Raw genomic sequence first — 25983 nt, forward strand, 5'->3', positions numbered from 1 at the left:
AACTCGCACTCAAACTCTGAAATATTGCATGAAGTTGCCAGTTAATCAATTTATCAGGGGCATGAATTACGATTTCCCTACCATATTTCCCATCAACGAATATCCTCCGTCGATGAAGGGGAATCCATCAAGCGATTACGGTATTCGACGAAATTAGTTCTGGGACGGATATTACAAGGCGATGGCAGTTAGTGGCGATAAACAGGATCTATGTTTTGATGAACTGGTTTAAGTTATATGCTTTAGTTTAATGTTTTAGAATTTAGAATGTTTTTGTGACATATTTTGTAATTTGTGAATTTTGACTTCTATTAAATTTTGTAGGATAATGTAATTAATGCCTAGTATTGACGTTGCAATGCCCAAGCAGGGTCCGGAAACCTAAGTATTACCTACAATTTAACATCCAATGTACTAAATGATGCAATGAATAAATTAATCATTAATTATGCCAGTTTCATTCATGACTGAGCTATTTTAATAACTTGTTTTGGCAATGTGATAATTATAAATTAACAGAAAACTGACTTTTAAACAACGTTAAAGATGAACTCATTGAGTTAAAGGGTTCTGTTACTTTATAGTCACAGTCCTTTCAAAAGCATTGATGTTTTTTAACTTGAGAGAAAAATAGTTTTTCTAGGATTTCAGTTCTTAGTTCCAATGACCTACTTGAGCACTTTTTAATGTTGTGAATTGGAATTTTCTCCCTTTAAACTTTTTCTTAGTAACGGATCCGCTGGAAACCCTAGCTGTGCTTCAGCAGGCAAGTTCTTCGAACTGTGCCTGAAGTCTGGAGAGGTATCTTTGAAGAATTTTATACAAGTTGTAGCATCTTGCAATACTTATTTGCTGTAATAAACTACTATAAAATTGAAGCTATTGAATTTATTTTAAAGTAGTTATTCGAGTTTGCAAACCTACGAAAAAAGTTTATTTTTTACTGTCAATGGAGTTGAACTCTTTTCAATAGTTTTTTTCATGAAAATAGCTTTACGATTAGTTATTTGCTATCTGGAGTTAGAATTTAGGACAGAAATACTTTAGTCGAAGATTAATGGATAGAAGAAAACAAAAAAAAAACCTCAACTAAAATAATACCTACTAGGGATTATACGACACTCTGGCTTTATTTTTTTTTAGGAAAATACGACATTTACTCTTCATTGATATTTAAAATTAGTAGGTAAAAGAGTGTAGGTAATTGTGTGTGATAAAATAAAAGTAGAAGGTACACATTACATGGTATTACTTACTTGTCGAAATGAAATATTACCGAAAAGCCTCATATCATGCGGCTGAAATGGGATGGCATCAAATTGCCGAACGTTTCACCGGAGACGTGACTGCAAACCGCGATAGCCGATTGCCGAGCGGTTGTGGGGATGCACAATTAACGAAGAGTGGGTACAATTGGCAACAAAAATGAAAAAAGCCTTTTTAAACAATTTTATATGATTTAGCACTTAATTATGATGACTATGGAAGTAAATATGCAAACGTCGAGCCTCTCCAATCCGTCTAGCCAGGGTGAAGACTTGAAGCTAAATTCTCCATTTGCCCCGGGTAAATTAGAGAAGGTCGTGTCACAGGGCGTGTCGTGTTCTTGATGATGATGGAGATACATTATATATCTCTATACTTTAAGCCCAAATAGAAACGTCTCACTGCTGGGCTCAAACTTCAGGCAAAATATTTTAAGTTTATCAAACTACACCTAACTAACTCATATAAATCTATTTCCATTTATTTTCGGGTCTATGTTTCTCATCCTGACATATTACGAGTGAGAAGGATGAACATATTCGAAAATATTTATGACATTGTAAGGACTTATGGAATATCCCCATTGACATAGGGGTTGGTAATCACCACCCGCCACAAGCAGCTCTATGAAAAATGTCTAAAAAATATCCAACCCTCAAACTATCGAGGTCCGTTTAGAATTTATGATGCCTTCCTTCCATCCCAGGTGTTGCGGACCTATTACGTAACCGTTATTGAAACTAACAACGTACTTACGACCACATTATGTAAAAGCCGTTCAATTTTGAACTCTATTTCTTGGCTTTAAGAACCTGTCGATTATATCGATGATGGATGGTCGCAGGCGGTTGTAGCGCGCTTCAGTTAACGTTATAAAGTTAGTACTTATTTGAACAGTTTATAGTTCTAGGGAGAATATTTACCTAAACAGTCTAGTCTGGAATGCAAATCTAGTGTGTCTGGAAATTATGTTTGCTAACTAGATGGGTGAAAATGTATGCAGTTTAAGATTAAATTCAAACACAAGTCTTTTGACATGACAGCTTAGAATTTTAGTTTAACACTAGCTTTTGCCCGCGGCTTCACCCGCGTGAAATTTTGTTTGTCACAGATCGTCATAAATTTTAGCCTATATGTTATTCTTAGATATAAACAATAATACTGTAAAGTTTCATCAAAATCCGTTTAGTAGTTTCGGCGTGAAAGAGTAACAAACATTCAGACATCCAAACTTTCGCATTTATAATATTAGTAGGAAGTAGGATTAATATCCTACTTCCTATATAACAATGAATCCTACTTCCTACTAATGTAGGAAGTAGGATTCATTGTTACATCAAATAATCACTGTTTATGCTGTAGGTTTCACAACCTGACAAACAATACAAAACCATTTTTACCTAATTTCCTTCACAATCTAGTTCTTATTTTGATTCCAAGAACTAGGTCTTTTTCCCATTACTAGTTAAATTCTTCTGCTTAATAAACTCATCCTAATTAGTTAACTTTTAAACTTTAAACGCAACGGAAAAGTACAAACTCACTCGGATCAGAGAAACTTTTAAATAGACGAGTTCTTTTTACGTTCTTACTACATTTTACAGCTAGCTGACTTCTTACTGCCACTTCTTTCAGGTGCACTACCCTGTGTAACATAAAGCGATAAATAAAGAAAATAAATTAAAATACTTTTTATTGCTTACCACATAAATGACAGAGAAGCAAAAGTTGTAAAAGTAACATCCTGTTAGATCATAATTTGGAGTTAATTTTTGTCACAAGAGAAGTACAAGTTGTAAAAGTATCGTTAAATTAAAAGTTCACATCCTGTTAGATTATTTTGATGTTAATAAGTTTGTGATGAATATACTTGGCGTAAGTGGTATCGCCTAATTTTGAATAACTGTACATTATTCCGTTGAGGGATTTGTTCATACCAATTTTGTTCAAAGCACACTCAAAACCAAATGGCAGCGGTTTAATTTCACTTCCTAGCTATTCAATCAACTCCAAACAACTCCACAAATATCGAAATCCTCTGTGTAGTCGATAAATATTAACTTCGGGCTCAGTTGCGCATTGATTTGCGAATAATCCCCGATTTGGACTAATAACACCAGTGAGCTTTGCGCTTAAACAGAAACTGTTAGTCCGGGCGAGCAGAGAACCAAATATTGTAGTAAACTAAACTGGACTTAGGCATTCTAAAGCGAATGTCTGTTGGGTCTTTTGGTCTGGAGTTTACAAACATTGACAAGCAAGGCGTCTTATTATTGGGACTATTGATTGATTAATTGATTTTTATTGCACGAATTTGGCGGATTCAGCGGTTTCACTTAGCAGTAGACCTATTTGTATAATTTATTGCTTGAATAATACCACGTGACCGCTGTGAAATTTTCCCAAAAAAAATATCTGCAGGTTTTAAAAATTTTAAGCATCCCAAAATATTTATTCAGAGTATTTTTTTAATTTTACGCCTGGCCTACTTTGATTAAAATACGAGTACTTACACCACTAATTTCAGTAATTGGTCACCAATTTCTAAAAAACCTTCAGTTGAAATCTCGCCTTTGTAGCTATTGGAAAAAGGATTGCTGTTACGTTGAAATGGCGTTCCAGTTTCCGTGGAACTATCGATAATCCTTTCTGGGAGTTGGCTGTCAGAGCAATACAATTCCTATACTATTTGTTTGGTACTATCCCATTCCTCTTGGTATTACGTTACGAGTTGCAGTACCCAGATATAAAATCCGGTATAGAGGAAAGTGCTTTTTAGAATATAATGGTGCATTGCATAATTTATGCAATGCATAATAAGGCAGGAATAAAGAATTATTGCCCGACCCACTTTCCTGTTATAATGAAATGAAAATATTAGGACAAAAACAGCACAATAGACTATATTTTTGTTGTAAAATAACACCTATTACAACTATACATAAGATGCCATATCGTTTAGATTGACGTGCCGTTGTCTTTAATGCCCTTGTTCAATGTGCATCGTGGCGCGATATTGCACTCTCCGTTATAAAGAGGGCATTAATAAAAGTTCCATTAGCTCTCACTGACGCTGCATCAGCGATACCATGACACCTTTTGTATCAAAGATATTGCTAATACCTCTAAAATTCAGATTTAGGAGCACCAAAGCACTCTTATACAGCGTAAAACTGCTTAAAGCTGCTAAAAGCGCAATGCAAAATTCTATATCAATATTCAATCACCTATGCTTCTATGATGAACTTAAAAACTACAGAATATTTACAGGCCCTGTAGGGCAACGACATAATTTTCATTCAATTTTTCTATGAACAGAAATTAATAAGTTCATTTTTTACAGAATTTGGTATATTTGTATAGGGCAATAAGTTTAGTCTATTTTTTTTACAGAAATGGTTTAATATTAATTTGAATGGACGAATAATAAAGAATATTAATAAAGAAAAAACAAGATTGAATTTGTTAGAGAATAAAAGACAATCCGGGGAACAAACACCTTTTGATACTAACAAAGCCATCGCAAGAAATTTTGTATTCAGGAGAAACATAATGAGAGGATCTCGGGAAATACTATAAAAGATCCATTATGGTACTTTTGTAAGTAAACCCAACACAATATACCCGCAAAATAACGTCTATTGAATTTAAATTGAGGTATCTCCTTCCAAACAAGAATAACTTTAAGATCATGACTTATGTACTTAGTCTGGGAGGTAATTGGAGTATTGATTGTTTTGGAGTTTGGATGTTCAGACCATTTTGGGAGATTGTTGGTTCCAAGAATAAGTAATGTTTGTGTTACTATAGGATGAATAGAATTCATGATTAAATTACGAATGAATACATTCATTTAGTTACGTAAACTTTTGTTGTTCGCAACTTTCATACACTTACCGTCTTACATAGAAACACTCATAGCTGGATTCAATCTCATACTTAACTCAATAAATACTATATTAATATGCTTGAAATCTTTTGAACTTCCTTTCTGTTAGTTCGTTTCAGCTAAATGACGTCCACTGCTGGACAAAGGCCTCTCCCAAGGATTTCCATAACGACCGGCCCTGCGCTGCTCGCATCCAGGTACTTCCCGCGATATTCACCAGGTCGTCGGTCCACTTAGTGGGGAGCCTGCCTACACTAAGTCTTCCGGCCTGTGGTCACTACTCGACAACTTTTCTGCCCCAACGTACCTCGTTCTGTACGAAAAACGAAGTACGAGTACCTACGTTGGGGCAGAAAGGTAAAAAATGCAATAAAATTAGTTCGGTTACAGATTTGAGAGCATCATCACTGTGAAAGTTCTAAAATACCTTACAAGACAACCTCTCAAATCATTTTCCCGACTGCCCTTTCCACTTTGCAAAGAAATCACACTGTTCGAAGTGAATTTACAAGAAATCCAAGCAGACTGTTTGTGCAAGAGTCGATCCCACCACCAATCGGTGTCACTGGAAAATGTTGTACAATTTTCAACCTTACTACTTTGGCTTATGTGTGGAATGGCTAGCCTTTTTCCGACCCAGTGTAATCACATTTCGTGTAGAGCGGAGGGTGCTAGGAATATAGTGAAATGTATGCGAATCTTATTTAGAATGTTGTTTATAAGCAATTTTGATGGTAAAGTAATAAGCTAGGTGTTTTGCTACGGCATTTGTTAAGTTTTTTGGAGCATACTTACTTATATTATTTCGGATTCGTTTTATGTATTTGAAAATAAGCTTAGCATAACAATAAAGGTGCTCTCTAACTGGGCGCATTCACGATAATGCAAGATTCAACTAAATGTAATGATTGGCCATAAAGATATAGAAAATTTTCTAACTGACTCTTTTTCTTTGCGGTCCAGTGTATTAATTGCACATTTTGTACATAAAAAACTTTAAATTAAATAAAACCGATCATAATGTAAACACCTCGAATGTTGACTACATAAAACCGACTCCAAAAAACATACACTAAAAAGTAGAAAAATAATCACTAAAATTACTTATTTATTAGGACGAATTAATATTTATGTATACCATGATTGATACTTTTGGAGTCGGTGCAGGCAAACTTCACACGTTTCATAATCTTGGCACCGACTCCAAAAGTATCAATCATGGTATACATAAATATTAATTCGTCCTAATAAATAAGTAATTTTAGTGATTATTTTTCTACTTTTTAGTGTATGTTTTTTGGAGTCGGTTTTATTTTTTTTATAAAAATTAACTTATTTCTTGCTTTTTAGTTAACTAATTATTACCTTGGTGTTACCACTGAAGGTAGGCAGTATGTTCTTAATGTCAAGTGTAAAATAATATTCCCTACAAAATACAGGTTACCATATCGGCAACCTAAAAAGACCTTAAACCGTCAGCCCACCTTAAAAACATGAAAGAATACAACTGTTAGGCTATTTGTACCTATAATATTTAAAGAATTATCCTCCAACTCCTAAGCGTTAAGGAGTTGTACCTACCATGACCAGTTCATCGTGATGAGATGATGGCTATCTGATGCAAACACTTGAATAACTTTAGAAACTATACTTATCTATAAAATTAAAAGAATTATCCTCCAACTCCTAAGCATTAAGGAGTTTTACTTTCTATGATCAGCTCATGAATTTGAGATAATGATTTCCATGAGCAAATACTTGAATAACTTAAGAAAATGTTTGAAAAACGATATACGTGCCTACAAAATTTGAGGGTTGCAGTCGATTTCCCTAGGATCCCATCATCAGATCCTGACTTGGTGACAATGGGACCACCTCAGAAGTGTACCCTATCGAACAAAAAAAGAATTTTGAAAATCGGACGGACGGAGTAATCGGTGAACATACATAGAAAAAAAAAAAAAAACATACATACAGTCAAACATATAACCTCCTCCTTTTTTGAAGTCGGTTAAAAAGCAAACATATTTGTAAAGACCTTCCCATTTAAAAATCCAGTCCAGCGAACACTGGAGCAAATAAAGAGTAAGCGCAAATAGAATAAATGACCCAATTTCGGACCGCGTACGAAATGAACGGTTTTTGTTATTTTCGACTAAGCTCAATTTGGATTGTTACTATAATGGGTACCTATTATGAAAACTTACCTACTACTGACTCCGAAAATTAACGGTTTTTCCATTTAGAAAAAGTGTAAGGCTAAGAATTCATGGCGCGATTTTCACCCGTGCCCGCGGCGGTTGCGGGCCCGCAGCTTCTGTAGAATGCAGATACCTACTTATGTAAAAACTAATGCACAACTCACGACGCGGGACGTCGCAGCGGGCGCGGTTGTATGCGGGTCCTGCGGCAACGGCGGGCGACTAGTAGAATCGCGCGGGCCGTGGTAACCGCAGCCGATCCATTTTGTACCAGTGACTTAGACTTCTTAGAATAACCGCTCCCGTGAGTTTTGAAATAAAACCGCAATTCCACAACCGCCGCGGGCGCGGGTGAAAATCGCGCCGTGAGTTCTTTCCCGCGGAAAACCCCGTTTTTATGCAGGAACTGTTTCTTGCAGGATCCCATTTAGAAGTTTACGTATTTTAATGGTTAAGTGGAAGCATAACGGCCTAGAAACAAATTGTATGTAGCTTACATACACAAATAGTACGGCTTCCTAAAAAAGGGAAAAATCTTTTGGGGTAGGTATGTTTAGTGGATGGGAAATGTTGGGCTTTTCCATATTGCTAAGGAAAACAGTGTTTAACAGTAGAATATTAGGAAAAAATACATCACGTGAAAGCGCTTCAAAAGCCTATTTGCAGAAATAAATTACTTACGACTTTCATAGTGTACCGCTGACAACCTCAAGGTCTAGTCTGATAATATATATGATAATAATAGGTCAAAATTACTATATCTTATCGCAAACTATTTCGGTTTCGCAAACAAACCTAATATGTTATCCTTATAACCCTAAAAGCAAGTTAATGTACATTCACTTAACTGCTAACTGCTCCCACTATCCCTTTTAGCGGTACTATGTTACTAAATATACTTAGAGGGAGAAAAACGATGATGGGGTTACATGGTTTTCTTGTTCAATCTTTATGAGAAGTGAATAAGGGGTTTGCTTCTATACTAACGCAACTTTATTTTCTCAGTTAAGAGCGTTTACGTCTAGCGTGGCATGTCAAGTTTAGGTAATTTCGATGCTATTTTTATTCACACTAAAATAATTATGACTGTGTGCGTGTTCTCACGCTCTATAGTCAAACCAAAATACTTTGATCCACCATCGTAAAAGTGTGCTAGGCTGTCAAGTGACAGCTCAAGGAAACTATAAAATCTTCAAATCTTCCAACACCGACTCCATAATTATAAATAATGGTATACATTAGTCCTAATCAATAATAAATACGTAAATTCTTTATCAAATAGTAAATTATCAAAGGTTTTTTACTATTTTGAGAATATTTTATACAGCCTATGTTCAGCAGAAAAAAATTTGAATTTTAATGGTGAGAGATTTTTTCAAATCGATTCTATTCAAAACAAACTTTTCCTGTTTACTATTCTTTTTTTATCCGGAAAATGCATAACATTTCATACCCACCAGCTGCGGGGGCAGCTAGTGGGTTATGTGGGGTTCTTTCTACCAGAAGGTGGGTAGCCCCTACACCCACTAAAAACCTGACTGTTTCTGCCATGATCCATATGAGTGATATGAGGGAACGCGGGACATCGCCATTGGCTGTTGCCTGTAGCATTCGTCCTTAGCCGCCACCAGACACCTCCATGTCTAGCGACCGAGGACTGTTAGGAAGGGACAGTTGGAGACCATAAGCTGTCCTCTTGCGCCCAGGGTGTCGGCGGCGGATAACCGAAGTGTCGGCTGAGGCCTCTCGCTCAGGAGGAGCTTTCCACTGCTTCTTTCTGTGAAAGAACACGTGCACAAAAAGTAAGCACACTATACCATAAGATTATTTGTCTCATCATATATTTTATACTAATGTAGATATTGTTTCCGAAAGCGACCGGGTTCATTCCGTACCTGTACGCTTCATGCGTTCTCTAGCAAAAGCTGAAAATCAGTGTTCTTCCCTTTTGAGGGTAGTGTTTATACTGAGCTCTTTGCTTTTTGCATCGCTGCGGCACACATCACTCTGACGCAGGGAACTATTTGAAACGCTAGTCATCTTTATCTTATGTTGTTTTGTCACTTTTGTTATGTTGCAACTGTTGAAATTATTACTAATCTGTGTAACAAAATACCAGTGGTGTCACCTAGTGTGTTTCTTGACTAACTAACTTTATTTCGATATTGAATTGAATTTCAATAGCAACTATACATAATGTGTGTGTTAAAAGCATTAAAAAAAAGTGTGTTACAACAAATAAACAATTTATCTATCTATCTCACGCCTCTTCCCGATTGGTAGGGAGAGGTCATTTCCAACCGCCGCTCGTTCGCTTAGGCTGGGCACTGTTGGAGCGTGTCAGTCTGCTACGGTGACTCACGTGCCAAGACTGCAGTGTTAACTGACAACCATCTAAAGGCTCTCGGCCTATACGGTGGAGGAATGGCCCGAAGCACCCATGGCCTGGTAGAACCTGGGTCGCCCTTTGTGTGAGGCGATCATGCCGTCGCACCCACTCCTCTAATACAGGCAGAACTGCCTCTATGGTGCGACGTAAAATTTGGCTGACGGCCAGGTGTACCCTTCAGCACTCTAGGGCCTAGATCCTCAAGCCTCTACCTTTTGGTTTCCACCTCTCGTGGTGCACGTACACGTACATTTCCCCTTGGGACCTATGGTCACCTCGCAACTGGCGTCTATTCTCGGTTGTCGACACTAGCTTTGTCGCCACGGAGGATAAATGGCATAAATAATATCGATTGTCACCAGTGGTGACACATACTTTCCCAGTTGTAGCTACAGGCTTTCTCACAACTTATGACAAATTAGAAAAATACATCCCAATTATGCCTAGTGGGGACGTACACAAATATTGACGCAAATGTCATCGTGCATGACATACGTAAAGTAAAAGTCAAGTAAGACAGATGAATACAAATATTATTAATTTTATTTTGAACTAGCGGCCGCCCGCGACTTCGTACGCGTGAACCTCGTTTTACTCCTTAGTTCGTAAAATCTGTTGTTTGATATCATGTTGATAGATGGCGTTCCACGGCTTCCCCCGCATGAATATTTACGAACGTCAAAAACAGTAGTTTGTCCAGCGCTGTAGATTTTAACCAATGACGATAGATTGCGCTTTTTAGACACGTCTTATTTATTTATTGAAATTTATTTGTCACATATCGTAATAAATTATAGCCTATAATTATGTTAATCTGGTTTATAAACAATAATACTGTAAAGTTTCAACAAAATCCGTTCAGTAGTTTTTGAGTGAAAGAGTAACAAACATCCAGACATCCAAACTTTCGCATTTATAATATTAGTAGGATTGTTATACGTCGCCACTAATGACAATATTTTTTTTCCCATTTATCCTCAGTAGGGACATAGTCAGTGTCCACAACCGGGAATAGACGGACTGCGGATTCTATGCGGTATCCACGAATTACCTCAGCCTGTGCCTCAGTGATATCATGCGTTGCGCTTTTTTGAACAGTAGGATGCTCCACGACTACACAGCACTGTGCCATACTCGAGCCCCATATAGGACCATATAACGGCGCGACGCAAAAGTATTGTCAGCGACTCAGTGCACCCGGGCCTCCGAGATTAGGCATCAACCGGCTTAGTGCGCCGGCGGTAGCCAAAAGCTTAGGGGTGAGACGATTCAAGTGGCCCTCAAATGACCACTGTCCAACTAACTACAATCCGAGGTACCTACCGCAAAGATTTTCCGACTGTAATATGTTGTGTATGTTCCCCCTACAACTAGGTGGGACCCTGCTGGCAGAGCATTCCTATTAACTATTCTGTAACCACCTATTTATGGCAAATAAATTATTAGTATTATTCCTCTTTATAATATTAGTATACATACACATAGCTTGTGGTTCCAAATTTTCGTCATTCGTTTTCGTTTCATCGCTAAAAATAACTTAATTTTATTTTTCATTACGTCTGAAATAGAATTTGTAGTAAAAATAGACTGTAATGAAAAATAACAATAAAATATTTTAATTACCACGTGATCGCAAAATCTACCACCAAGATTTTGCGGATACACTATAAAAGTCCAGCTACCTGTCAAAGATCAACGTACGCGTGACACATGTCAGCAGAGCACCGAGCGACGTGACCTCACTCTGGAACGCCTCGAGGCGGACTGAATTTGAACGATTCGTGCGCGGCGTTTTATAGTACTTTTCAAATACTCATAGAAAAAAAATTACAATGAATTATTTTAAATTTCAAAGTAAATATTTTAGATAAGATATTCTTCTATTATATTAAGCTATTTTTGTGTTGAATAAAGGAAGAATATTGGTGAAAAAATCACTTTGATTTTTGGGTATTTCACGTTTTTTTAATTTGTGATTTCTTATTGTAAAATGCTTAAATCTAAAAATTTTCTCAGATAACTATTTGCCCAAGGATCTATGCTATACGATATAAATGTTTGTTAAATCGTTTTCACAGTATTTTTATAAAAATTTCAGCTTGTAAACTGACGCTAAAGTGGAAATTTACAAAACCTGTGTGGACTTATCTTGATAGAATTCTTAAATACTAAACTAATCGCAATATTTTCTCAATTAACTATTTAGACGACGAAATTGCCTAACTATTTATGCCTATAACATATTTGTAGTATTACTGGTTAATGATTGTAACGAGTTGAAAAAGTACTGTTTTTGCGCCAAACGGCGTAAACGCTCTTAATGAATTAATACATTTTGGCTTTTGCCCACGGCTTCGCCCGCGTGAAACAAAATTGATCACAGATCAATAAACTTGGTAAGTACTCGTGTATTATGTTATTCTGATGTAGGTATAAAAAATAATACTTAAGTTACATCAAAATACGTTCAGTAGTTTTTGAGTTACACATCAAACTTTTTTTTCTAAACTCAATTATCCTTTTATCGATTCTATTCTGTCGATTGTAAGAATATTAATTTGAACTAGAAACTGTAATAACAGTACAGACTATCGCCCGTATTTACAAACATTACTATGAGGTCTCACAGTGCGCGTGGACGCTCAGGGTCACACACGAACCAATCGCAGAGCTCTATTCAATGCTGTGCGTTCGATTTGCTGCTTCACTTAAGCAAGCATCGTTTATGAATACGGGCGTATAATTTCAGATAGATAACGGTGCAGACTTTAGTTTTGTAAACCAATTAGCTAATAGGGAAGTCACTTAACTCATTTGAAAACTTTGCCCCAACTAATGTTAAGACTAGAGCATACAGTATATCGCATTACGGGATTATTTATCGTCGACCTACTTCTGCAGAAATGAACTTTGTATCTGCATAATATTGGGTATTCGGCAGTAACACCTCATATGAATATGCACCTTCTGCAATTGGAATAAGATTCATTTTCAAACGGCACTAGCGAAGTAGGTTCCTATTTGCAGTAAGCCGAAGCTGTACATCTTTTACTTAGAGCAAATAGAGCTCTCCTGCGAAATTATAAAGTGCATATTAAATTGGATTTTATCTCGGTCACGTTGCGCTTTTGTTGCTGAAGTGAATTAATATTATAAGACTTAACTACGTATTAGAAGTTAATAATATTGGTTGTGTCTAGCTAATGTTAGAGTAACTTTTGATAAAGTCGTGGAAGCAGCTTTATTTTTTATTTATTAAGGTATACTTACCAACAACATTACGTTATTACACCTTAAACGTTTAGCTGGTTTATAGAATCCTAAGAATTCTAGAACTTAGAAGAAATCCAACTATTATTTAAGTTATTCCATAATTTATCATACGTACCTCTACTAATGATACGAATATTCATTTGAATACTTTTGGCAACATAGTTTTCTACTCACAAAGTTAATCGAAAGACACGCACGAGAAAAAATATTTTTTGATAGATAAATACAACCCAAGCGAACGAATCCGCGAGAAAACTCTAGTTAATCTCTTCAAACACGTTCACGACACTGGGCATAATTATTGCTCATCCCTTACTTCATACGGGATTCGAATCCGCAACTGTAGACGACTGTGTAAGGATGATAATGCAGAAAAGGGAGCAGGGGGCGTAGTGTGCGTTTACGTCAAAAGCATTCGATATCTTCTGCGTTAAAAAAATATATGAATCGCCCGCCATCGCTCGGCCGTCGCCGCCAGTTTCATGCCCGCAAACTTACGAACGTGTTTGTCTTCTCTAAACAATGTTACCAACATGTCACTGCAGCACTGGTTCGCGTCTAAACGACGGAACAGGTAACATTTCTCTCTATCTTTCCTCCATAATTTTCACACCAATTTTCGTATTTAAACAAAATTGTCTGTCTGAATTTTGTGCTCATTGGAATCGTACAAAAGTTGTACGGCTCGTTAAGTTCTTGTTCGCCTCGATGTGAAAAGGTTAATTAAGTAGTAGGTATACGTTTTTCTCAAAGTATTAACTTACTGCCATTCATTTTAGATTTTCCAGTTGCTTCTCCTTATAGCATTTAATTTGTATTTTGATGAGTTTACGCAATGTCGAGTAATTTTCAGAAATACGTTCTCGAAATTTATTTAATTTATGTGAACGTGGAGAAATTTACACTAAATTGTGAGTTGTAAAGCTTTTGATTATTTCGTTGAAGTGTGAAATTATGCTCCTAGAATTGAGTGTCTTAAGAAAATATTAAGTAGGTATTTACTAATTATTGTTGAATTACATGAACTTATTTTATGGAAATAAAATTAATGAACTCACTTAAATTAATATTTTCCACTTATCATCATGCTAAAATTCATCAACTTAATACCTATCGTAGGTACTGCATAGACACCAAATCACAAAATAAAATCATTACGAATTAATTTCTAAAGAGGTTTCATTAGTATGCTGAATGTAATGAAGTGTCGAAATTTTTTCTTTTCTGGCTTCATACTGGCCGCTAACAAATAGCTTATCGACGAAAAGAAAAATACCTACTTGTTTCTATAATTCGCATGTCTTTTGTTTTAGTTATCTGTAAGAATTATTTTACAATGGAAAATATTTTGGTACTTTTTAACTATTTTTATACTTCAAGTAATTTAATTTAAAATGTTTAAAGGTGAATTTATTGGCCCTTAAGTTTTAATCAAAATATCATGTTACTCATTTGTTTCGTAAATGGTAATACGATAGTTTACGAAAATTAAATGATTGTGCAACTTAATGTTCTGTGCTGGAGATAAAAATAAAACTTAATAAAATGTTTTTCATTTGTTTACAGGTGGTGGACCAGGAGACAGTGTATCAGTTTCAGCTCAAGTAAGTTTATTGCTATCTTTCCCTTATATAAGTTAAGTAGGTACGTACTTTTACGTACATAGGAGGGCACATAAAGCCTAACATCATGACCACCTTATGTAGTCATTATAAATGCTAAAAAGTATAATTTGATATTCTGGGTTGATAGGGGTTGATGGTGTAAATAAATGGTGATAAGTAAAAACATTTAAGACCAAAAAAACATCTAACTTTTTTCTAGTAAAACTGTTAACTGTTAACATAGCGGATATTGCAAAAATCCACTCTGTATACAAAAATATCAATCATTACTATGATATACGAGTATGTATGTAAGTATATGATTTTGATTGTATTCGGATGATTGATTCTCGGATATGGATTCTATTCAAGTTTTCGGACTGCATCGTTCAAAGTCAGGCTTTGACGTTGAATAGTGGTCATCGTTTATTTACTGGCATATTTTGGCAGTTCATTGTAGGTATAAATGATATGACATTAATATTCGTGTCTTTGAAAACGGTATCACAGAAATGTAAACACATATTAAACTAATAAACTAAGTGATATTTTAATATGGTAGACCCCCATTTTACTGCGCTTTCTGATCGTAGGAATATCTTTTACTTTACATAACAATAACAATAAAATAAATAGAAAGTATTTATTTCAGATAAATAACTGAGATCCATAACAAACAATATACTCGTATACCTAATATCAATAAGTCATGCTTACAGTGTAGTAGAGTAAATGTTATTTAGTTATATCAATATCAATTTTAGAGTTCTCAAAACAAAAAACGGTTTCATACCTTGTTTAATTTCCAATTCAATGGAAAAAAGGTATAACAATGTTTGCGTATGTACATATTGTACTCTTGCCAGAATATAAAAGATTTGGGGAGAATTTACCCTGTTCAATTCTCAGTCACGTAGGAAACGCTCACGTCCCCAGTCGAGCGGGGATCGCAGTCGGGGTTATCATAATTTAACAACAGGTTTCCCTAAAATTTCCTTGAAGGACCTTCCTTCAAGTTTTTTTTGGAGATTGGTACTATATTATCCAAAGTAGTCCCTTACAAAGGCATAGCTTTCGGGATATTAAGGTGGCGGTACACAGGCCAGTAAAGCGGAATAGTAACCCAGTTCATTCGTTCGTTAGTTTCAGCCAAATGACGTCCACTATACTGGACAAAGGCCTTCCCAAGAATTTCCATAACGACCGGTCCTGCACTGCCTGCATCCAGGTAATACAAGTAACACAGTAGGTAACGACATTTCTATTTAACTGGCCTAATGTAGACACATATTTTATGCAGGCAATAGTGGACACTATCAACTAAAAATATGCGATCAACTCGCTGGCCAGATACAGGCATGCCAGTATAGCGTACGAGTATACCTATGTCATTATAAAAATGTGATCTCTCCAGATTATAACCTACGTAGATAGATTACAATCTAACTAACCTAACCCACTGTTAGTTTACAATTTCACGCGTTGTTTTATAAACTGACGTAGTTCACAATTAGTCATTGGAACGTGTATCGCCACCTTTAGGTGTAATATCAGACAATACGACATATAAAATTATATTGTCAAAGTCAACCGGGATGAAAAGGTCACCAGACAAATACTCGTACATTTGTTATTATTCCAATATTGGCTTCAAAGCTAAGTATACTGTTTTTATTGTCTTCGTTTATTGCTGTAGCAGTTATTAAGACTATTAGTCATATTGTTCTCGTAATTCAATGTTCGCTCATGTATTAAAAACAAAAATAGCATTCGTTCTTTCGTTCGTTTCAGCTAAATGACGTCCACTGCTGAACAAAGCAATATTAGTGCAATATTGCTTAAAAATTAAATTATATCCGTAGGCCTAAGATGTGCGCCGCGATAAACGGTTATCACGCCATTTTATCGATTTTGCCCATACATTTTGGCGTCGATAAAAGTTATCACGGCGCGCATCTTAGGCCTACAGTTCAATGATTTTTGATTAAGATTTGACACGGTGTTTTGACACATTAGTAATCTGTGCTATGACTAATAAAGGTAAAATTTATGAAGCTCTGTAATAAATGTCCTCAAATCTTTTGGGCCCTTTGTCGCTTCGAGTCAAAAATACTCGCATGGCAAGTGCTAAGAAGAAACGCCAGAACAAATTCAGTCATTTCGTGCTTTAAGATTGAATTGTACAGCAGCGTCAAATAGTTCATGACACCCAAAGTAGCCAAAAAGTTCACAACACGTCTTTGTTAAGATTGGAATTAGGTTGTTTTGTCAAGTTTTTGACCACGAACTATTTGACGCTGACTGTATTAAAGATCGTTTCTCTCAAAATATCTCATATATATATTTGTATCTTTGTTGTGTTCATGCTCTGTAACATGTATTTTACTGTTGCATTTCACTCAAAATTGTAACATTACAAAATCATCAGTATATCGCAATATTACACAGCCAGCGCACCTAATTGAAAGTTCCCTTCCCCACGGGTGCAAAAAGCACTAAGCCCATTTAAAATGTGATTTCTCCGTAATGAAATTCCGTCTGAAACATAAAGACTGGAGAAACCCTTTATTTCAAGTCTCCAGGTGTTTGCCCTTATATTTCTGGCGCAAGTAACGAGTGATAACGAAACAAATAAAAATAAATTAATAATGGTAGAGTTATTATTTTTGCTTATCTCTGTATTCTTGTTTAAGCTATGGTTTTCAAAGACAAAGAATATATACCTAGCTACTTAATTCGTTTATAATATGTTAACAATTTTTGCATGAAAGTGACGTAGTAAACAAGACGTCATATCAAAAGTACCAATTGCACAGAAAAAGTGTTATATTTATTTAACCTACGACCTATTTTTTTTCAAACATTTCATGTGTTGTTTAAATGCAGGAATCATTCCTGCAATCCCATACTAAATAACTAAGCAAAGCTTGTACTATATTCAATAAACAACGGATATTGAATAACTCTTTTTTAGTAAATACACACACAATATGATACGTAGAAACATCCAGACTAATACAAATATAGATATGAACACACATATTTGTATTGTGTTGGGATCGAATTCGCGACCTCGGCGTGGTAGCCAATATTGACAGTTTTATATTGACCTCCATAACAATTTGCTCGTGTGTACAGTCACGAACACTGAAATGTAGCACTAAGTGAATTATGTCACGGGATGAAGCACCTGGATGCGGATAGCGTAGGATCGGTCATTATAGAAATCCTTGGGGAGGCCTTTGTTCAGCAGTGGATGTCATGTACCTGAAACGAACGAACGAAAATGATTCCGATATAACTAACTAGCTGACCCGGCGAACTTTGTTCCGCCTTAATGGCAATAAATAACGGGATAAAAAGTATCCTATGTCCTTCTCCTGGCTCTAAACTACCTCCCTGACAATTTTCAGCTAAATCGGTTCAGCCGTTCTTGAGTTATAAGTGGAGTAACTAACACGACTTTCTTTTATATAATAGAAGATAAGGTTTATATTCCAATGAAAATGTATTTTTACACTAATATATTTATAAATATTAAACTCTTGTAGCTTGGCCTAAACGTAATCAGACGATCGTTGAATCCCAATGCTTTTAGGCGTGCATTCATTTTCTACTCAAGATAATCATTATTCTTCGTTATTTTAATTATTCTCTGACAACTCTTTGCGTTATTTGAATTTGAAATAGAATTTGTTTTGGAGACTAATTGGTTTCAATCGGTTTTATTTAATTTGTCTCACGAATCTATATTGAAAATGAAAACGAAACTTTATCTATCTAAGAAATCTAGCATGTCTACACTTAGGTAATTGGATAGCAAACGCCAACGACTTTGTTTGTGCATACTTAATTCTAAAATTCGATCCCCGTTTTTGAGACCACAATTTGCGTTAATTTTAATTTAATTTATCAACTTTTAACTTACGGTACCAAACTCTCCTTTCCCCCTTCACGTCAATTCATTCCAATAAAATACGTTGTAAAGAAAAGTCGCTTTCCGCTGTCTGTCCCTATGTATGCTTAGATCTTTAAAACTACGTAATGGATTTTGAAGCAGTTTTGTTAATAGATAGAGTGATTCAAGAGGAAGGTTTTTATGTATACTTAGCACCAGTGCAAAGCCGGGGCGGGTTCTGATTTCTGAATTTAAGATACTGCCTTTTTACCAGACGCATGCTATTCTTTTGAATACAATATAAAATAAATAAAGTTCTTAAGTATGAAAGTTTATTAAAACCGCATTTTGCAGTTATTTAATTGTATCTCGCGTCTCAGTTTAAAAGCTTTGCCGTGTTCTGCATTCGCTAGTTTCCGAGTGTTCCTGAGATTTAAGAGTTCTTAGCAGATATCTGGACCGCAATGAATGTACTTGAATAGTTGACAGCTATATTTTGTATAGTTTTTGTCTATGGCTTCGCTCGAAGAAAAAAGGAAGATAATAAATATAATTTTGTCATTCAAAATGGCTTTGGGGGAGGCCTTTGTCCAACGGTGGACTTAATTTAGCTGAAACGAGCGAAAATGTGATGCATATTATTATTCATAAATATTCCGCGTCGTACAAAATTATAATTCAGAACGCAATGAGCTGAAAACTATAATTTCCACTCCAGTTCATTTCAAAAAACATTAAATTATTAATTTCATTTCATAGACTTAATAAGTTTTCCATTTATTTCCAGCTGTTTATTTCAAATGAACAGCTCGTCATGAAGCCCGCTGAAGGGAAAATTTCATTTAGATGCGATTGCACTCTGATAACGTCGTGTTAAATGGAAAAGTTTAATAGATTTTTTCCACGACTGTACTTCTGATCTATCTCTGAGATGAATGCGAGAAAGTACCGCCATTTGTATTTTTCCACTGCCCTAGTCTATTTTCAGTCTCTTTTATTATCATAAAATAAACAGCATCTTTTTACATTTTAGCTTTTACACGTATTTTTCTTAAGAAATGAATGGAAGAAAAATTCCGTTATTTTATACGAGAACCAGACTGTAGTAACGAAAGTAACGAAACCATTAAAATGACAAATAAGGTTGAACACTGTCAAACTATTCTTCATATTGCTTGGATGCAATTTTCAATCATTGTTAACCCTCTGAAAAGTCAGGGCAAGGCAATTTTTCTTTTTCGGCCTGACAGGTTCAATTTTCCACTAGGTATTGGTTTTGGTTTGCCGGTCATTTTCGTTTTATAGGAAAAGGCAAATGAAGGTTTACCGTTTGTTTCTAAAAATATACAGCATGTTTGGCGGAAGGTAAGGTCAATACAAGTTCGCCCATTTGATAGTAGCTCATTTAGGGTCAAATGGGCGAACTTGTATTCTTAAAATGACCTTATCTATACACTCACGAAGTTTGTCTAACCTTCCGCCAAACACGCTGTAAGTATATAATTTTAACTAATAATACCTGAAAAATACTTTTGCCATTCAAGTGTCATTAAGGCTGTATGTTCAAGAACCTAAAAGTACACTTAAAGTACCATAATAATATCCAATTAAGCGAATTTTTCAGGACTCGTTTCGTTAAGTGCGTACTTTGTACCCGGTACCTTAATATCGTGGTCCTTAAATTTCTTTTAGAACAAATTTCGGAAGATTAACGACACGCTTCTAATTCTGCCCTCTCGGGCCTTGGTAAATAATTACCGTACCTATTAAGTATGTTAAGTACCATCCCGTGTACAGCATAATAAACGGTTTTAATTCTATGGTGTTAAAGTTGATGGTTGAAGAATCACCAACCACATTCGATATTATGAAAACAAATGACTGCAGAGGGCTGAGTGTGAGTTTTCATCAAACGCACTCACTAGTGAGCCCGTCAAAAAATGTCATTTAATGTATGACGGATTGTACAGCGCCCCTAGCGGGAAACGTTCAAAAACTAAAATTTTCATACATTTTTCACTAGTGAGCGCGTTTGATGTAAACTAACACTCAGCCCACAGATCCTAACCAAACAATATTGGAATAATAATATACTTCACTGTATTTTTTAATGTAAGTGATACTAATGTTACCAAATTAATGTCACCAATTTCTCCCGAAATAAATCTTTGCTTCCGCAATCTATTTCCAAACAGCGCCATCTAGCTCTGTACAAAGTAAATTCACAGTATGAATTTAAAAGCATTATTGATCAACGTATAAATACATATTTCAGTCTGAACTGAACTTGTATTTATTTTTGAAATAGCACAGCCGTTTTGGAGTGTCCGCGCTATTTCAGTCAAGTGTCGGACATTTATGTCACACAGCGCCATTCTCACCATACAGCGAAATTCACGAAGTATTTATATACACCGAAACAGACGTAGTGTACTTTAGCACTCGTAAAAGGAATTTGATGCCGTTTTGCTTCACAACTATTAAAAGCTTTTACTACTTGTTGTTTCGGTTGCATTAAATCTCGAATGCTTTCACGAATCTGAAATGACAAACTTCATACTATAGAGTCTACTTTTATGCTATTCTATAAGTATTACAATAAAATGACGTATGATAGTTTTTTCTTTTCTCTGGTTTTAAATGCTTACTTACGAGTACTTGAATAGTGTTGTTTATACAAAACCAATACTGTGCACATGGCCATAAATATTTTTTGTCACTTTGATTTTGACTTACTTATTTACTTTAAATATCTGAGCAGCAGCAGTTTTTCGTTTAAAGCAATTAGCTTTGTTATCTAACAAATTGAATCTTCCATAGGCTCGTAAAGTTGAAGAATGTAGTGACAGTAACAAACCCGAAATCGAACGCACAGCTTTGAATAGAGCTCTGTGATTGGTTCGTGTGTGACCTTGTGCGTCCACGCACATTGTGAGACCTCATAGTAATGTTTGTGAATACGGGCGACAATCTTGTTGTAATATAACTCTTGAAGTGACTTCTGACGTTAATAGCAATGCTTTAACGTCTGCTGAAGTCGTTTCAAGTTAAACTCAAAAGTCATTAGGTAGACTTCATTATGAAGTTTATCTATCTTAAGACCGCTTTGTTTGTGTCCAACTGCCTTTATAGTTGGAAATCAGGAGGCCATTACTTTTAATTACTCCAAGCTTTTCGCTTTTTATGATGATGAAGGATTAAAATCTGAATAAGTTGTAATATAAAATGAAAATAACAAATATGCTATTTTGATGATTTCCCTCGAATTCTCTGGTACTCTATCATTGGATCCTGATTTAGCTCTTAAGAGAACACTCTCTAGAGTCTAGAGTAAAAAAAGTCAATTGATCCTTAATTGCGGAAAATATTAGTAAAAATATATTGAACGAAAAAGAATCAAAATGCAATCGAAGCTAAACTCATTATTATACCTTTGAAATATAATCGGGTATACTCGTACATTCTGGCATTTATTATCTTATTGCAGGTTAAACCTTGTCAAACCTTGTCAATGTTGCCTGAAATCTACTGGGAGGTCAGATAAAGCCCTCGATCTTAGTCCGGCTTAGTCAAGATGCATTGGGCACCTGGATGTTTGAACAAGTTTGACAAATAGGCTGGCTCGCTGCCAACATTGCCTGGAGTGTAAGGTAAATTATAGGCTTCAAACACAGTGTCACTGGAGAGAATTTATGTACAGTCTGTATTACTAGACTTAAAGTAAGTCCTTGCAAAATGTCTAAGGAAAAGTCATCATTTATTTGCTTACTTGTTCAAATGGGCTCTTTTATAGCACTTTTACACGTCCCGTATTAGGTACTTTAACCCTACCAATGCTTTGGGTAAATAAATAGGGAAAACAAAAAATCATCACAAAAATTGTAACTACGATTAAAAGTGAATTCTAAAATAAAAGAAAAATTACCTTTTTATCTTTTAACGAATGGACGCAAAAAAGCGCTTATGTAAATATCTTGAAATCACAAAAACACTTGATGTCCGATCTTCAAACTCATCTTTCGTAACTGCCAAAGGCTCATTCCGAGTTTCAATTGCAATCGAATTTCCATTCAGCTGAGTTGAGCGTAGGAACGTACCGTTATTATCGATAAGCCAAGTCTAAATGTCGATAGATTATGATAGGTAATAAAATATTGAACGACTTTTAAGATTATCAGAAAAATCTAATCATATTTTTTAAGAATTTGTAGAAAAACATACTCTTCAAGTTTTTTAAGATTTTTAAACTATTAGCTAGACTTCACACACTTAGAAAACAATAATTGTTTTCGTTTAGGTACTTCGTTAGTTCATTCACAGGTGTAAAAACTGTCTTGAAGATTTTCACATGCCATTAATTTCATTAAGATATTTTATGATAATTCACATCGATATCTCTATCGACACTGTTCCTATCTCTAGACGAGTGTCGGTCCAAACGAGAAGACGGCTTGCAATTATTGGCCGAACTTGGACGGATTGTGCCTTTATCGGAGAGGCAATGAAATACGGCCCTTTGTTGCTCGAGATCCTCTTTAGAGTTTGCACTTCTTTCCTTTGAGAAACTAATATAACGGTAGTAAAACAAACTACTTGGCTGCCAAGAAAGTCTGGCGATTGGTTTGGGAAATTAGTGCCACTAAAGAAAAACAAAAGATAGTAAAGACATTACTCACAGTGAACAATGTGAGTCTTACTCAATTTATACGACAGTAAAACTTTCTGTGAATTTATGGTGTAGCACGTCATATGAATAATAGGGTGGAGCACGGTTGTATGGGAAAAAAATTTTTTTTAGTTTCGAAGTTCTAATAGGGGGGGATTTGTGCCTTATATGAAAGTATAAATAACTGTAATTTTTTATCCCATTTAATGAATATCTTCTGCCTCCGCAGTGACTTCAAAATTTTAAAATTTTATTTAAAGTTGAAAGTCGTCTAAGGTGAAATATTGCGCTCTATTTATTAGTAAGAAGGTATTAAATGACAGATAATTTATAGATTAGATATTTACTAAGGTAATATAAAAAGAAATATATACAAGAATTAGATAAATTACTTTAATTATTATGCTTGAAAATCCTTTTCTGATCAAAATTTAGGCATCACGTTTCGCGATTCCAGCTTGACTTTTATTGCACCTTATTAGTGAGTTTCTGGATGCAGTGAGAAATAGAATCTTTGATCGTAATCTTCACAGGTCCCTCAACAGCTTGAGTGAGGTAGAGAAGCCTTAAAACAAAGGGTTGCTCTCACCACCAGATTTGACAATGTGCTGAATTTCTTAGTCAAATAAATATCTCAAAAGCGGCTGTTTGGTTAAGTAAATTAAATAAATATATAAAATAGCATTAAAGTGTATCACTAGTACTTAAAAAATTCTAGGTATTGAAGGGTGACTCGTACTGTGTGACTTTAGTATGCGACGAGCGGCCAGCTCTCTGACATCGTAAGAAGACTGCTATCAGGATACTCGTAATAGCTTTTTCTCCGGGTAACTAGTTCTTTAATCTTTCATAGGGTATCTGGCAGGCCTCTCGAGGCCATAATAATTTTAAACAGATGACGGGTGCCATCTTTGCATGATGGTTTTGTCTTAATCAAAAACCAGGAAGAAGCATAGACTTTAACCACAATAGTAGCCAGAGGTATCAAAATTTCTATTGGATTTTAAGTTACTACAATACAAACGTAGTATTCGGTACGCTCGTGTGATCTAACGGGCATGTTACAATTCACCAGGAGAAATTATTGCGAGATTTTATGAGAATACGCCTAATTACCGCCGAAGCAATTTTATGCAAGTTCTGCTGATCAGTACTCAGATAATTGGCCATTTCTGATCACATTTGTCCTTCAATTTGTTCAAATTTATAGATAGGCAGTTTCTCACATGTTTCCAGAGCTTTTCCAGTAGACTATCTGACAAAGACGCGAGTCGCGAAAAGGGCCAGAAAAATTCTCTTCTCGCGCTCTCTCACGCCCTTATTAAAATTATAAACCCAAAGCCTGGCTTTTTTGTGTATTTTACATTGAAAATATAGCATATCAGTAAACGATTTGTGATAAAAAAATTGTATTTTTATTTAAATATTGCACAGATATGTGGCGCCTAAGTGAGGTCTAAAACCAACTTTTTTTACAAATTCAATGTCGATGCGGAGGCAGTTACTCTAAACCGAATTGATTAATATTTTGCATGTCTTCATTTAAGCCCTAAAGGCACAAAATTTTGACTATTACATTACAGATATCTGAAAAAAAAATTTTCGCTCCACCCTTTGAATAAGGCTAATAAAAGAAAATGTGATGATACAGTGGTTATTAAAATATTCTGAAATATTGCTTTCAGTCAGTGTAACTTTCGTGTTTTTCTTTCAGTTTAAGCAAATAATAATGGTAATTGGTATTGATATTTCAGTAAAAGTCAATTTTAAAATATTCAGACATCTTTCGAAAGTTTATTTTAGTAAATACCTAATTATAACAATGGTTTTACTTATTAACTTGTTAATACATTTTTTTAATTAATTTCAAAGATTTCACATTTCAAAATGCAATTTCATACTTACCGTTCTGGTATCGTCTTATGAAACTCTTAACGTCTGACACGTTTCTTCTTAGTCGTACTCTTGTCAGAGTGGTCCTGGTTGCGCTGACGAGGTACACGGTGGGGTGTTTGATGTCATCTTCGGAGGTAGCTCTCCATTTCTGATGGTTAGAGGCGTCGCGTGTACACTGGACCATGGTGGACTCAGTAGCCTTTGTGATGGCGTCTATCCAGCGGTTTGGCGATCAACCGCGTGATCTCTTCGCGTCTGCGACTGACACGTCATCATCATCATCATCATTTTCAGCCATAGAACGTCCACTGCTGAACATAGGCCTCGCCCAATGATTGTAGACTGACACGTAGTTATTACTAAATTATCGTATTAACACGTATGTTTTCTTCTACAGGCAGATATAGCACATTCGGCCAAAGGCTACGAATCGGAGGATGAGAACGCGAGCAGAAAGCGGCAGAGGGCCATTGAGGAACGGCCAGCCGGAAAGACCACCATGTACTCGAAGCAGGTTAGCTGAATTACCTATATCATCATCATCATCATCATCATTATCATCATCATCATCATCATCATTATCATCATAATCACCATCATTATTATCATCATTGTCAGGGATCATTTGATCTCCAATGATGAACCTCTTAATTTACCAGAGGCATTTGGAGGATTAGGCTTATACACTCCCGAACACGTTGTGTTCATAATATTACGAGATATACTAATTTAATGTAATGTACTACTAGTGTCTGAGTCTTATAGCTTTGAGAAAGTAAAACAAGACCTATTTAATAGACCACAATAATTCACAGTTCCAAAGGAATTGAAGAAAAACATTCTATCATAAAATGAATTTCCTGCAGGTGAGGTCGGCGGCAACACTTAACAACATTCTATT

At 35.6% G+C, this 25983-nt stretch overlaps 1 protein-coding gene across 1 annotated transcript in view; it reads left to right on the forward strand.

Annotated features, from left to right (window-relative positions):
* LOC135078629 (uncharacterized) overlaps positions 1–25983 on the forward strand; it is a 275638-nt gene that overhangs the window by 242819 nt on the left and 6836 nt on the right. The window contains exons 2-3 of the mRNA XM_063973157.1: positions 14585–14622; positions 25480–25596. Of these exons, the coding sequence (XP_063829227.1) occupies positions 14585–14622; positions 25480–25596 (155 nt within the window). The remainder of the gene's footprint in view (positions 1–14584; positions 14623–25479; positions 25597–25983) is intronic.

The sequence above is a fragment of the Ostrinia nubilalis genome, chromosome 15 (assembly GCF_963855985.1).
Source record: "Ostrinia nubilalis chromosome 15, ilOstNubi1.1, whole genome shotgun sequence".
Classification (NCBI taxonomy): Eukaryota; Metazoa; Arthropoda; class Insecta; order Lepidoptera; family Crambidae; genus Ostrinia; species Ostrinia nubilalis.